The 15,676-nt window shown below is 41.0% G+C and overlaps 1 protein-coding gene across 1 annotated transcript in view; it reads right to left on the bottom strand.

Moving 5' to 3' along the window:
- PDE8B (phosphodiesterase 8B) overlaps positions 1–15,676 on the bottom strand; it is a 149,175-nt gene that overhangs the window by 13,074 nt on the left and 120,425 nt on the right. The window contains exons 12-17 of the mRNA XM_089909039.1: positions 15,556–15,632; positions 13,925–14,089; positions 11,401–11,446; positions 10,852–11,089; positions 9,747–9,945; positions 5,093–5,310 (exon numbers count right to left, since the gene is read on the bottom strand). Coding sequence (XP_089765165.1) covers positions 5,093–5,310; positions 9,747–9,945; positions 10,852–11,089; positions 11,401–11,446; positions 13,925–14,089; positions 15,556–15,632 — 943 coding nt within the window. The remainder of the gene's footprint in view (positions 1–5,092; positions 5,311–9,746; positions 9,946–10,851; positions 11,090–11,400; positions 11,447–13,924; positions 14,090–15,555; positions 15,633–15,676) is intronic.

Here is a 15,676-nt window from a genome sequence, read left to right as displayed (position 1 = left end):
TGGAGAAAATACAAGAAATGTTTAACAAGGCCCTGGAAGAACTAAAGAGCAAACAATGATGAGCAACACAATAAATGAAATTAAAAATTCTCTAGAAAGAATCAATAGCAGAATAACTGAGGCAGAAGAACGGATAAGTGACCTGGAAGATAAAATAGTGGAAATAACTACCGCAGAGCAGAATAAAGAAAAAAAAGAATGAAAAGAATTGAGGACAGCCTCAGAGACCTCTGGGACAACATTAAACGCACCAACATTCGAATTATAGGGGTCCCAGAAGAAGAAGAGAAAAAGAAAGGGTCGGAGAAAATATTTGAAGAGATTATAGTTGAAAACTTCCCTAACATGGGAAAGGAAATAGTCAATCAAGTCCAGGAAGCACAGAGAGTCCCATACAGGATAAACCAAGGAGAAATACGCCAAGACACATATTAAACTATCAAAAATTAAATACAAAGAAAAAATGTTACAAGCAGCAAGGGAAAAGCAACAGATAACATACAAAGGAATTCCCATAAAGTTATCAGCTGATTTTTCAGTGGAAACTCTGCAGGCCAGAAGGGAGTGGCAGGATATATTTAAAAGTGATGAAAGGGAAAAACCTACAACCAAGATTACTCTACCCAACAAGGATCTCATTCAGATTCGATGGAGAAATTAAAACCTTTACAGACAAGCAAATTTAAGATAATTCAGCACCACCAAACCAGCTTTACAACAAATGCTAAAGGAACATCTCTTGGCAGGAAACACAAGAGAAGGAAAAGACTTACAAAAACTAACCCAATACAATTAAGAAAATGGTAATAGGAACATACATATCAGTAATTACCTTAAATGTAAATAGATTAAATGCTCCAACCAAAGGACACAGACTGGCTGAATGGTTACAAAAACAAGACCCATATATGTGCTGTCTACAAGAGACCCACTTCAGACTTAGGGACACATAAAGACTGAAAGTGAGGGGACGGAAAAAGATATTCCATGCAAATGGAAATCAAAAGAAAGCTGGAGTAGCAATTCTCATATCAGACAAAATAGACTTTAAAATAAGGACTATTAAAAGAGACAAAGAAGGACACTACATAATGATCAAGGGCTTGATCCAAGAAGAAGATATAACAATTGTAAATATTTATGCACCCAACATAGGAGCACCTCAATACATAAGGCAAATGCTAACAGCCATAAAAGGGGAAATCGAGAGTAACACAATCATAGTAGGGGACTTTAACACCCCACTTTCACCTATGGACAGATCATCCAAAATGAAAGTAAATAAGGAAACACAAGCTTTAAATGATACATTAAACAAGATGGACTTAATTGATATTTATAGGACATTCCATCCAAAACCAACAGAATACACTTTCTTCTCAAGTGCTCATGAACATTCCCCAGGATAGATCATATCTTGGGTCACAAATCAAGCCTTGGTAAATTTAAGAAAATTGAAATCTAATCAAGTATCTTTTCCGACTGCAATGCTATGAGACTAGATATCAATTATAGGAAAACTGTAAAAGATACAAACACTTGGAGGATAAACAATATGCTACTAAATAACCAAGAGATCACTGAAGAAATCAAAGAGGAAATCAAAAAATACCTAGGAACAAATGACAATGAAAACACAATGACCCAAAACCTATGGGATGCAGCAAAAGCAGTTCTAAGAGGGAAGTTTATAGCAAGACAATCCTACATCAAGAAACAAAATCTCAAATAAACAACCTAACCTTACACCTAAAGCAATTAGAGGAACAAGAACAAAAACCCCCCAAAGTTAGCAGAGGGAAAGAAATCATAAAGATCGGATCAGAAATAAATGAAAAAGAAATGAAGGAGATGATAGCAAAGATCAATAAAACTAAAGGCTGTTTTACTGAGAAGATAAACAAAATTGATAAGCCATTAGCCAGACTTACCAAGAAAAAAAGGGAGAAGACTCAAATCAACAGAATTAGAAATGAAAAAGAAGTAACAACTGACACTGCAGAAATACAAAGGATCATGAGAGATTACTACAAGCAACTATATGCTAATAAAATGGACAACCTGGAAGCAATGGACAAATTCTTAGGAAAGCACAACCTTCCGAGACTGAACGAGGAAGAAATAGAATATATAAACAGACCAATCACAAGCCCTGACACTGAAACTGTGATTAAAAATCTTCCAACAAATAGCCCAGAACCAGATGGCTTCACAGGCCAATTCTATCAAACATTTAGAGAAGAGCTAACACCTATCCTTCTCAAACTCTTCCAAAATATAGCACAGGAACACTCCCAAACTCATTCTACGAGGCCACCATCACCCTGATACCAAAACTAGACAAAGATGCCACAAAAAAAAACTACAGGCCAATATCACTGATGAACATAGATGCAAAAATCCTCAACAAAATACTAGCAAACAGAATCCAACAGCACACTAAAAGGATCATACACCATGATCAAGTGGGGTTTATCCCAGGAATGCAAGGATTCTTCAGTATACGTAAATCAATCAATGTGGTACACCATATTAACAAATTGAAGGATAAAAATCATATGATCATCTCAATAGATGCAGGCAAAGCTTTTGACAAAATTCAACACTGATTTATGATAAAAACGCTCCAGAAAGTAGGCATAGATGGAACCTACCTCAACATAATAAAGGACAATGTATGAAAGGCCCACAGCCAGCATCATTCTCAATGGTGAAAAACTGAAACCATTTCCTCTAAGATCAGGAGCAAGACAAGGTTGTCCACCTTCACCACTATTATTCCACATAGTTTTGGAAGTTTTAGCCATGGCAATCAGAGAGTAAAAAGAAAGAAAAGGAATCCAAATCGGAAAAGAAGTACTAAAACTGTCACAGTTAGCAGATGACATGATACCTACCATACACAGAGAATCCTAAGGATGCTACCAGAAAACTACTATAGGTAATGAATGATTTGGTAAAGTAGCAGGATACAAAATTAATGCACAGAAATCTCTTGCATTCCTATACACTAATGATGAGAAATTAAGAAACACTCCCATTTACCATTGCAACAAAAAGAAAATACTTAGGAATAAACCCACCTAAGGAGACAAAAGACCTTTATGAAGAAAACTATAAGACACTGATGAAAGAAAGTAAAGACGATACATATAGATGGAGAGATATACCATGTTCTTGGATTGGAAGAATCAACATTGTGAAAATGACTATAGTACCCAAAGCAATCTACAGATTCAATGCAATGCCTATCAAACTACCAATGGCATTTTTCATAGAACTAGAACAAAAAATTTCACAATTTGTATGGAAACACAAAAGACCTCAAACAGCCAAAGCAAACTTGAGAAAGAAAAACGGAGCTGGAGGAATCAGGCTCCTGGACTTCAGACTATACTCCGAAGCTACAGTAATTAAGACAGTATGGTACTGGCACAAAAACAGAAATATAGATCAATGGACCAGGATAGAAAGCCCAGAGAGAAACCTACGCACATATGTTCACCTTATCTTTGATAAAGGATGCAAGAATATACAATGGAGAAAAGACAGCCCCTTCAAGAAGTGGTGCTGGGAAAACTGGACGGCTACACATAAAAGAATGAAATTAGAACACTTCCTAACACCATACAGAAAAATAAACTCAAAATAAATTAAAGACCTAAATGTAAGGCCAGACACTATAAAACTCTTAGAGGAAAACAGGCAGAACACTCTATGACATAAATCACAGCAAGATCCTTTTTGACCCATCTCCTAGAGAAATGGAAATAAAAATAAATGGGACCTAATGAAACTTAAAAGCTTTTGCACAGAAAAGGAAACCATAAACAAGACGAAAAGACAACCCTCAGAATGGAAGAAAATATTTGCAAGCGAAGCAACTGACAAAGGATTAATCTCCAGAATATACAAGCAGCTCATGCAGCTCAATATCAAAAAACAAACAACCCAATCCAAAAATGGGCATTAGACCTAAATAGACATTTCTCCAAAGATGTACAGATTGCCAACAAACATGAGAGGATGCTCAACATCACTAATCATTAGTGAAATGCAAATCAAAACTACAATAAGTAGTTTTGTCACAATGGCTATCATCAAAAAATCTACAAACAATAAATGCTGGAGAGGGTGCGGAGAAAAGCGAACCCTCCTGCACTGTTGGTGGGAATGTAAATTGATATGGCCACTATGGAGAACAGTATGGAGGTTCCTTAAAAAACTAAAAATAGAACTACCATATGAGCCAGCAACCCCACTACCGGGCATATACCCAGAGAAAACCATAATTCAAAATGAGACATACCACAGTGTTCATTGCAGCACTATTTACAATAGCCAGGACATGGAAGCAACTTAAGTGTCCACTGACAGACGAATGGATAAATAAGATGTGGCACATATATACAATGGAATATTGCTCAGCCATAAAAAGAAATGAAATTGAGTTATTTGTAGCGAGGTGGATGGACCTAGAGTCTGTCATACACTGTGAAGTAAGTCAGAAAGAGAAAAACAAATACTGTATGGTAACACATACATATGGAATCTAAAATAAAATTTTAAAAAAGGTCATGAAGAACCTAGCGGCAAGACAGGAATAAAGATGCAGACCTACTAGAGAATGGACTTGAGGACACTGGGAGGGGGAAGGGGAAGCTGGGATGAAGTGAGAGAGTGGCATGGACATATATACACTACCAAACGTAAAATAGCTAGCTAGTGGCAAGCAGCCGCATAGCACAGGGAGATCAGCTCGGTGCCTTGTGACCACCTGGAGGGGTGGGATAGGGAGGGTGGAAGGGAGTCGCAAGAGGGAGGGGATATGGGGATACATGTATACATATAGCTGATTCACTTTGTTATATAGCAGAAAGTAACACAACATTGTAAAGCAATTATACTCCAAGAAAGATGTTAAAAAAAAAAAAAGATGAACAGTCTAAAAAGTACAGTTCAGTTTATAAGGTTATTATTTTACTGTCTGATAGAATGGTACAGCCTTCCCCCTAAGAGGAAGCTAAGTACTTGGAGAAGTTAGGGAAAACTGAGTTTCCCACTTACATTTTACAAACCTGAGCACACAAACCTGTCAATATTCTTGAAAATGTTGCATTTGCTGTCCTTGACCGTGAGCTGGAAGGCCAGGGCTGTGTGGTGACTCTCCAAGACAGCAGTGTCATTATAGAGCACGGCGAGTTCACTGCCTGCGTTGCACAGGAAAGAGTTGGTCCTTCCTGGGTGATCCACGTCATGGACTGTGGCAGCAATCAGGGCAGCCACCTCATCTAGCTGATCGAGGCTTCCCTGGGGTCAGGGGGAGGCAAGGTTGAGCATTACCCACTGGATGTAGGAGACCTTCACTCATCCCTGTCTCTCTGGAGGGGATGAGCCAGGGGGTCCTTCTCTGACTTCCTAGAAGTTAAGAGGCCACCTAGGGTATATCACATCACCTTGCCGTACTGTGGATTATCTGGAGGGAAACAGAAACCTGAGTAGCAGTTATAATGGATACCTAAATTCTTTCTCCAGAGTTCATTCACTCTAGTTTTTCTGCAGGAGGATGCCAAACAGGCCTTTTCAAATGTATGCTGTGTGGCATATTGCCATGACTCTCGTCTGTGAGTGGATAGAGAAGAAAGTGGCCTAGGATCACAAGTGTTACTTTATTTGCCTACTTCTGAAAAGATTTTGAGAGTATGGCAGTAAATGGCACAGATACAACAAAACTCTTCACACAAAGATAAAAGGATTACAGCCAAGCAACACAAGAGGATCAAGGGCAAGAAGAATTTTCCCAGGAAAACTGAGGGTAAGGGGGCTGTTACAGTGAAGAACACAATTCAGCTCTGGGCTAGCAGGTGGGAAAGGCTAAAAGGGAGACCCTCTTTCTAACGTTGTCATTATGTAGTTAAAGAACACAAACCAGAGCATCAGGGGATACAAATGTTTTTTCAGCTCCCAGCTTTAGGAGGAAGTTGTCAAATGGGCTACTGTTATATAAGAGACACTGTACTTTATGAATTCATTCCTTTAGTTATCATTTATTGGATGCCTACTGGGTGCCAGCTGTCATGCAGAGTGCTGGAGTTACAGTGATGAATTATACTGGCATAGCCTGCACTAATGGAGTTGGTAGTTTACTGGAGAGGGCACAAATAAGGAAACACACAGACAAAATTAACTTACTGTGAGATGGGTTAAGAAGGGAAGTACAGGTGGTTTGAGAGTGTAACCATGAGGCTTGATCTAGTTTAGGGCAGTGCTGTCCGTTCAACTTTTCTGTGGTGATGGAAATGTCTGTATGTGGGCTGTCCAATATCGTAATCCCTAGTCACTTACAGCTCCTGGACACTTGAAGTGTGCGTGCAATTGAGGAACTGAATGTTTCATTTTATTTAATTTTAATTAAATGTAAGTAGCCACATGTGGCAAATGGCTACTTATGGACAATGCAGGTCCAGAGGGTGGGCAAGAATGGGTTCTCTAAGTGATTTTTATGCTGGAACCTGAAGGATAAGCAGGAATTAGCCAGGCAAAAAATGGCAAGGGAGAGAAATCCAGGCAGAAAGATCAGCCTGTATGATGCTCCTGATGTGAAACAAATGAAGTGGCTTATTCAGGAAACTTAAAGGGCATCATTGTGGCTGAAGGGTAGTGAGTGAGGGGGAAACTGGCCCCCAGGATGAGGCTGGAGGGGTGGGCATGATTTTTGGTTTTCCTGAGTTGCTTTCCTAGGCTGTGGGAGAAAAAATTGCAAGCTGCTTCTCAGATGCTAATAGGTAAGGAACAGTGAATCTGAAGCTCAGCCCTGAAAACTTTCCTGAAAGCTGTCCCTACCAGAAGGAAGCCATTTCCATTTCCAATCCTGACCTCCTGGAGCTGGTGGGCAATCCTGGCTTGCCTCTAGTCCACATGAACCGGTTTCCTGAGGGGGGACAGCAGTTGCTGCCATTCTTTTCAGCTCTTCTCAGACACTGATTTTGTAATGCCCAGGGCAAGCAAACATGCCTAGCCCTTTTGCTGCTGGTTAGGAGAGGCCATGGTAACCCACAGGTACAGTCAGAATCCAGAGCTGCCCTGACTTGGCCTCCACTCTCACTGATTCTACCTGTGCAGTGAGGACCCAGGAGGGCCAAACTTTGGGCCTCCAGCTAGTGCTCTTGGAGTATGTTCAATCTTGTTTAGAGTACGGGGCCAATTTATTTTTAAATTCTTCAATGACATAGATTCAAGTAAGTGGAATAGACAACAAATAGCATTAGACGAGACATGTCTTTCCTTCCAACTTACACTGATGTAGACCTGGAGCTTTTACAAAGATACCAGTAAAGGGCCATGCCCTGCAGTTTTGGTGGGCACTGTCTAATAATGCAATGTCTGATAAGAAATGCAGGGAGGCAGGGAAAGAAGATCCGGCTGCTCACTAGCAGATGGGAGAAGCAAGGCTCTTCCCATGGCAGGGAGGGACTGTCTGTGGAAGAAAACTTCCCCACCAAACCCACGGCAGGAGAAGTTCCCCAAAGCCTTGGAGGTGCAGACATTTCTGTATAGTTTTTTCCTCCTTTAACCAGCAGGAATAGATTTGGATCACACTGAAGCAGACTGGCTAGAATGGACTCCATTCTAGATTAGCCTTTCAAACAGTTCCTTTTCTAGGACGAATAGTCACTCAGAGAATAACAAAAGAATTCTGGCTATCCTGATCTCTCCACTTGCAGTGGTTCTTGGGAACTGGTAAGAGTGGGAAGGGGATAGGGTGTGCAACAAATTGAAGGGGAATGTCAGCTCTGGACATGTTATCTATATGGCTGGGTTGAGGATGTGGAGCTATGCCATAGTGACATTAATAATTTTAGCCTTATAAAGAAATTAGGGGTGACAGATGACATGGATATTTGGTAAAAACATTTTTCTGACTCTGTCAGTGGCAGCAGGTCTGGTGAAAGACACCTCAGGAATAAATCCCACTCGAAGCGCCTCATGGTGGACTAACCAGTGATCTTGGGCTGCTACTAAACCTCTGACCTCAGGAGTCCCTTCCAGCCCAGTTCTCCAGGGTTCTTTGCAGCTCTAAATTTTCTGATTCTTTGGCCTCTTAGAAAATGTCTTTTGGATTATAAGCATATTGTATCTAGTCTTAGACTTGTTTGTATTGCTGCTATTTGAGAATTCAATCAGACTCTGAATGTGCTAGCAGAACAAACAATTTAAAGAAAATTTCTTATTTTAGGGGAGGGAGAGGAAAGGAGATAATAAAGTGACTAAGCATTCCATAATTTTTCAAGCATTTAATCTATATTTTTCTAGAGTGCTTCTGCTTAAGTGGGGTTCATCTTTAACTCAAGGCTGCAATGCCTATAGGTCACTTTGGTCTCAGCGTTAATGCCCAGGTCCTGTCCTCATTTGGCAGTGTGCAACCTAAGCTGTATAATATCTCATGTAACGTAAAATGGAGGAATGTGAACCTGGAGTAGGAATCTGGAAGTATCTTAGCCCCTCAAAGAAAAGCACTATAGAAACATAGGCTGTTATCACCTGTGATATCACCTTTTTTAAAAGTAGGAGACAAAAATCTTCAAAACCATTATTCTTTTTTTTGTGTGTGTGTGTGTGGTACACAGGCCTCTCACTGTTGTGGCCTCTCCCGTTGCGGAGCACAGGCTCCGGACACACAGGCTCAGCGGCCATGGCTCACGGGCCCAGCCGCTCTGCAGCATGCGGGATCCTCCCGGACCGGGGCACGAACCCGTGTCCCCTGCATTGGCAGGCAGACTCTCAACCACTGCGCCACCAGGGAAGCCCAAACCATCATTCTTGAATGACACTCTGCTTTCTTGCTGATGAAAGTAAATGCCAGGATCAGTCTTTGGCAAAACTGAGAAGGGAACATTCGCCCTCCCCATTTTGGTGCCGTTTCTGCTCTGTCTGCCTATCCCACTACCACTTGTCTCCTTAAGTACCTAGGGTCTTAAGACTAAGTCAGAAAATGATTGAATGTTAAGCATTTGCAGATTGATGTGAACCTGTCTCTATACAGCACTTGTCCCAAGGGTATCTATATTCTAAGCTTCACTTCTAATTGTAGCCAAGGAATTACAAGCTTCACTGTGAAAGTGATGGTAGTTGGGGAAGAGGGGAGATGGGGATCTTTTGCCAGCTATCTGTGGGGTATACATAGGACTGCCCTACAAATCAGCACCTGTAAATGACAGTATTGACTTCTAAGACTAAGGAACTTGGAACTCTTGCAGAATTATACAAGTCATTAATATACAGATATACACATTCATACCTACACAAAACACACATATATATGTATGTGAATCAGTAGGATGCTGAATGGCTCACTACTGTCTGGATTGTAATATACCAATGACAAAATTCTGATCCTAAAATTTAACCTCCAGACCCAGTAACCATTTGCTATAATAATTAAGTTCTGTCCTCTAACCCAGTGTCACAAAGGGCTCCTAGTGAACATTTGGAGAATGGGTTCATGGATCAGCCAGACATGTAAAAGAGTCTCTACAGTGGCATAAATTATTATTTTAAGCATTTGTGGGAAGGGAGGGCTAGGAGGAAATGCCATGTCTTTACAACACCAAAAGGACCAGTCAGTTTGGTAGCTCAAAAACTCAAAATTGGTTCTAAAATAGTTGTTTGCCTAACATATTTTAAGATTGAGTTTTTAGATCTCTAAAATCTATGCAGGTAACTAGATTGTGATATCAAAATTCTACCTTCACTCTTTCTTTTCCTAGGAAGAAGGCAGTGGCGTGCAGGACATCAGCGGCATGAGTGGAGTTATGGTAAGCGTTGGAGGAGTGGTAGTTGGATTCAATCACTTGGAGCCAGGCCCGAAGGGTAGTTTCAGAACAGTGTAAAAATTCACATACTCCAAACCGGGAAAAGACTTTTAAGCCCAGGTAAACCAATGGCCTGGAAAACAGGGGGAAAAAACTCTGATTCATTGTATTCACTGCTCCAGAAGCTGCTTTCTTTGAAGCTACTGGGAAATTGAGTCATTTCTTTCCTGATGCTTCATAGGCACAGGGGTATAAAAATATGTCGTCTCCAAATTAGAAGGTGATAGAGCACCTCCTCCTCACTAGCCACTTCTTTAAAACTAGGTGCCTCATGGCGGTTAATCCAAAGGACTTCTAGACTGTCTTAAGTCATCTGCCCTTCAGTGGCTCTAACAACCGAGAGGTCCCTGACAGTCCCTCTCTGTCTCTGCTTCCACATAAGCTTTGCACTTCCTGTGTCCCCTGAGGAAGTTACTGAGCTTAAGGACAAAAGGAATGGCTTGTGTGGGTTCAGCAAAGTCATGTCATTTAGAATTAAGTTACTTATTTATAGTTATCATTCATATCCAACACCCCTGGAAGAAAATGGACTTCTGTAATAGAAGAGGACTTTCTGTGTTATCTAATCTTTCCCGTGCCTATAGGATGGATCAAAAGAAAAGTCTACAGTGCTCTCAGACTCATTTTGTAAGGTGGGACTTCAACAAGTTTGGGGCTAAGAATACTTAGAACTCTTGGCTTACTGGTGCAAAGGAATGACCTGGGTAGATCTGAAGAAGACACTCAGTATTTCTTCATCCTGGGTATCACCAGGCTGATCCTACATCTTAGCCTCCAATACTCTCTTCTCCATAAAGGAGCTCACTCAAGGGGCCACAGTCTCTCTGCGCATTTGACACTTCTCCAGCATGGCATGAAAAGCAGAACCTGGGAGGTCACTTGTGGCAAGGACTCACATCTCCCTCAAAGTTTCCAGATGTGAAAGTCTTGAGTGTGTCCATCAATCCTCCCCCTGCCTACAGCCAAAGAAGCCACATACCTTTTGTGTGTCACAGCTTCCAATTCAAATATGTTGAACTCCCAGCTTTCCTCATTATCAAGTAATTGAGCGATAGAAGGGGGGACATCGTTGATGGTTACTGGCATCCCAAGGTGACTGTGACTCTGGGGCACATCTGAGCAAACAGATGGGGCAGGAAGGGTGGGTAACTGTGGAATCTTGAGTGCTGCTGAGCATTTGTCATCTTCATGGTTGCTACTAGAAAGAAAGTCTTGAACTTCCAGGGGTAAGAAGTTTTTCCCTTCAGGGTTCTCTTACATTATTAAACTTCAGGACCCCCCAACAGAAAAATAATTCAGCTTAACTGTTTAAATATAGAGAGATTTGCAATTCTTATTCTGACAGCGCTCAGAGAAGTAATTTATATTAGGAGACCTGGTTTCAAATGTAGACCATAGAGATGCTTAAACTCCAATGAGACGAATGGGAAGTATCACCAAGGCCCTTCCCAAACAATAATCACAACACTGAGGAAGACAAAAGGCCAGAGACAGGTTATCAGTAACAAGTGGATAGAGGACAACTTACTCTTAGTGAACACATACTCGTTTCCTGACAACCTTCTCAAGCCATCCTGGAATAAAGAAAGATGCTATGAGAAGCATGCTTTTTATGCCATTTTCATTACTCTGTCATTTCTTTTATTAGCCAAAGAGATTTGAATCCTGAATAACCCAGTCAATCTGGAAGTCCAAGTTGAAGCTCAAAATCAAGTGAGAACAATGGCTACAAAACAGTGGATACTCTCCTTTCCAAGGCTGTTAGCCCCAGGAGATGGAGAATTGAGAATTAAGTGGCTATGACTGCATTCAGGTCTCACACCTGAACTGTGAGTTAGCTCTGTTCTCATGCCATCTTTCTCTTGTTGCATATTGAAGCCACATAATGAAATCACAGAAGTGATCTTGCTTCGGGTGCATGTTAATTTGAAAGGACCCCAATTACCCTCACAAGGGCTGTGTTATTCTTGTGTTCTTAGTCATCCTGGGGAGCCAAAGCTATGGGCCACATCTGGGGGATGATTTAATGTAAAGCCTTTAAAAGGTTGGGCTAATTTTTGACTAACATCTAAATTAACTCTTTTCCAGCTGTAGTTTCTGTCTTATAACATGAGCTTCACTGTCACTGTTAGCCTTTAAAGGAAGTTTCTGGATTTGAGGTCTTTGGAAGGGCAGCATAAGGGAGTGAACAGAATTTCGATGTTCTGCCATTTAGTAGGCTCGTGAACTTTAGTCCCCAGCTGTTCTTGCATCTCATTTTCCTGCCCTCTACCTTCTACCCCCGAGTACCTAATTATTTAGACCTCTGCTTAAAAGCCATTTGTAATTGCTTATTTGCCATCCTCAGAAAGTATGTGCTAAGGTTTAAAGTATTAATGAAGGGCTCTCCTGAAGTCACTCTCTGGATCTTTAGGCCAAGAGCTTAATTTTCAAAACTGGATAAAATGATAAGTAACAATGGCCATAACCTTTCTGCCTCTAAGGCAGGTATCACAAGGAACTCCTCTGTTCTTAATCTTTCTTTCTTCTCTTCCCTAATGCTACATAAAACAGGTGGAATCTAGTACTGGTTCCTCACAGCATTACCTGGAGAGGAAGCCCAACATGGTACGGCAGCAGGGGAAAGGAGGGCAGATAACTTGTTCTAGGAACCAGAATGGTTCTGCAGCTCTGCAGTGGCCAGCCTCCTGACAGACCCTTGGCAGTGTTCTATTTTTTTTTTTAATTGCAGTATTTTTGATTTACAATGTTGTGTTAGTTACAGGTACACAGCAAAGTGATTTGGAGATATATATACATATACCTTTTCAGATTCTTTTCCATTATTACAAGATATTGAATATAGTTCCCTGTGCTATACAGTAGGTTCTTGTTGTTTATCTATTTTATATATAGTAGTGTATATCTGTTAATCCCAAACTCCTAATTTATCCACCCTCCCCCCAACATTTCCCCTTTGGTAACCATAAGTTTGTTTTCTATGTCTGTGAGTCTATTTTTGTTTCGTAAATAAGTTCATTTGTATCACTTTTTAAGATTCCACGTATAAGTGATATCATATGGTATCTGTCTTTCTCTGTCTGACTTACTTCACTTAGTATGATTATCTCTAAGTCCATTCATGTGTTTGCAGATGGCAAACACACACACACCTTGCCAGTGTTCTTTAGAACTAAAGTCTACACTGCATTGGGATCGGGCAACCAAGGCCAGCCGAGGGGCTCAAAAGGATCAGGAGGTCACTCAAATTACAGGCTCACCAGAAACCTTTAGTAGGAACAAGGAGGATGGACCAGAAAGCCAGTCAACACTCAGCATTTGGTGGCAGGACTAGACAGAAAACTTCAAAGTAAAACTCTTCGATGACTCTTGGACTTTGTTTTTCTCCCAAAGAATTCTTCCAGCTTCAGTCTCCAATAGGGAGCACAAATGAATAATTTGAATTTTCTCATTTTTCTTCACTTGCTGATAGATTATGATTACAGCCAAACAGATCACAGCAAAAACACTAGAACAGGATGACTCCTTAGAAATAAGCTACTTTTAGTGGTTACAAATGGTGGTATTGGAGTGCCGGCACGGGGCGGCTCCTCCTCCCCTCCGCATACTGAGCCACAGCAGCTCCACTCTGCTTTTATTGATTATAAATGGAACTCTATATAAAGGTTTTATTTAAAGAAAGAATTCTACAGCTAAGATTTTGGAAACTAGTGCTGTCATCTAAGTACCAACGCTTTCATTATATAAAGAGCCTGAGGTCCAAGGAAGCCTAGCCATAACCCTCAATGGAATACTATACCAGGTCAAGGGGAAGAAGTACAAAAGGGCTCCATTGTGATATCTTCAATCAACTATTTACTCCTTACTGTAGTACAAATTCAGAGGACAAATTAGTCATTTGTGCTCCTGCAACTGCTTCTGGTTATGCTGATGTTAGCCCATATAGTAGGTATTTCTACACCTAAAGGTAACAGTTTATATGTTACATGTTATATGTTCTCTGGAGTGCACTTAACATTGTCCTGCATTTCTGGTTTTTCCTCATCACTCACAGTCATCAGGCCTCCCACGAGATCACTGGTGTGGGGATCTTCATCTTTGGTACCTAGCTGAGGGGAGTACAGCTCTGTGGTTCGTAAAATTTCTAAAACTCTGTCCAAGGCTTCTGCTACTGTGACAGGACTGTTTTCTTGGGCTGCATTGATTATGTTTATAACCTAAGGAAGTAAAGAGAGAGAAAGAATCAATTTGAGGACATTAGGATTCTTCTTCTCAAAACTCACTCATGTGCCTAGAATCCAAAAGAAATCAGATGATAACACATCTTACTGTTCAAAATGACCAGTGCTTTCACGGCACCATCCTCTTTATACTGAAGCATGCGTCTCATCCCACCCTATCCCAGTGTTTCTCTTACTTCAGGGACTACATTTTCTCAGGCTCCTTTGCTGATCCTTCTCCTTTAGCTCTCTTCTGCAGGTTGCAGTTCCTCAGACTAGTGCTGGGCCTTCCTCTCACTCCACAGTCTTTTCAGAGATGAGCTCTTTCATTTCCAGGACTTTGGACACATACGATCCACATGCCCAGGACTCTCAAATTTATATCCCAGCCCTGAACTCCTTTTTGACTTTCAGATTTATATATTCAGTTGCCTGCTTGACATATCTATTGGAATATCTTACTTACATATCCAAAACTAAACTCACACCTTGCTCTCCTCTTCCCAAAGCAAAGCAAGCAAGTAAACCAAACAGAAAATGAAAGACAAGAGCTGTACTCCTCTGGTTTCTACATTGCCGTGAAAAAAACATATTAATCTTGTGCTCAAACCAAAACCCTGGGAGGCCCTGGTTGACATATCACTTTCCCTCAGTTCTCTCCCTACCTGACAGTATAATTCATCATCAAGACGAACTGAATTTACCCCCAGATATTTCCTGATCTACTCATTTCTCTCCACCTCCACTGCTCTAATTCTAGTACAGCTAACACAATTTCTTGCTTAGAATTCTAGAAAAGGTCCCTAACTGTCCTCTTCTCTTTCACTCTTGCCATCTCCAGTCCATTCTCTGCATGGCAGCTTGGTGTTATTTTCAATAAACGTATCTGGTCATGTCACTCCCCTACTTTAAACTCTTCAGTGGTTTCCGTTGCACATGAACTAAAATATAAACTTATTACAGCTCTATTGGCCAGAATGAACTGAGCCCGGCACAACTCCATGTCACCATTTCTCCCTTCTGCTCTCCAAGCTCCAGTCACACCTGACTTTCTTTCAGGTCCTCATTTGCTCCATTCCCTCCTTTTCCCACCTCAGTGCTCATGCCTTGCTGTGCCTGCTGCCTAGAATCCTCTTCTCCTAACATCTTTGTATCCTTCAGGTCTTACTTCAAACATTACTTCCTCTACAGAGAGACCCTCCCTGACCAGCCCTCCCACCCAACCAAACTAGGGCCCTAACCTAATTTTCCCTCATAGAAACCTGTTGTTTTCCTTTACGGCAGTTATTGCAGTTTATAACTACGTATTTATTATGTGCTTATTTGTTTAATATCTGTTTCCTTTACTAGACTGTAAACTCCATGATATAGGTATTAGTATGCCATTCATCACTTTATCTCCAGAATATAGCCTAGTGTTCAGTGGCCCTGATTGCAGAGTAGGGGCAGCAGTTGATACTCACCTTTGTGATGGGAGCCTCGATGGTCATGGAATGGATCCTTGCCATGGATGGGTAGCGACGATTCTGTAGGCTTGGTGCTGGAGAGAAGTCAAGAAAGTTGTATCTGGTTCTGGTGGCTCAG

Source organism: Delphinapterus leucas, chromosome 3 (genome assembly GCF_059928025.1).
Source record: "Delphinapterus leucas isolate spDelLeu-1000000601 "Yukka" chromosome 3, BTC_Dleu_Yukka2, whole genome shotgun sequence".
NCBI classification, from domain to species: Eukaryota; Metazoa; Chordata; class Mammalia; order Artiodactyla; family Monodontidae; genus Delphinapterus; species Delphinapterus leucas.
This window is presented reverse-complemented; position numbering and strand designations above follow the sequence as displayed.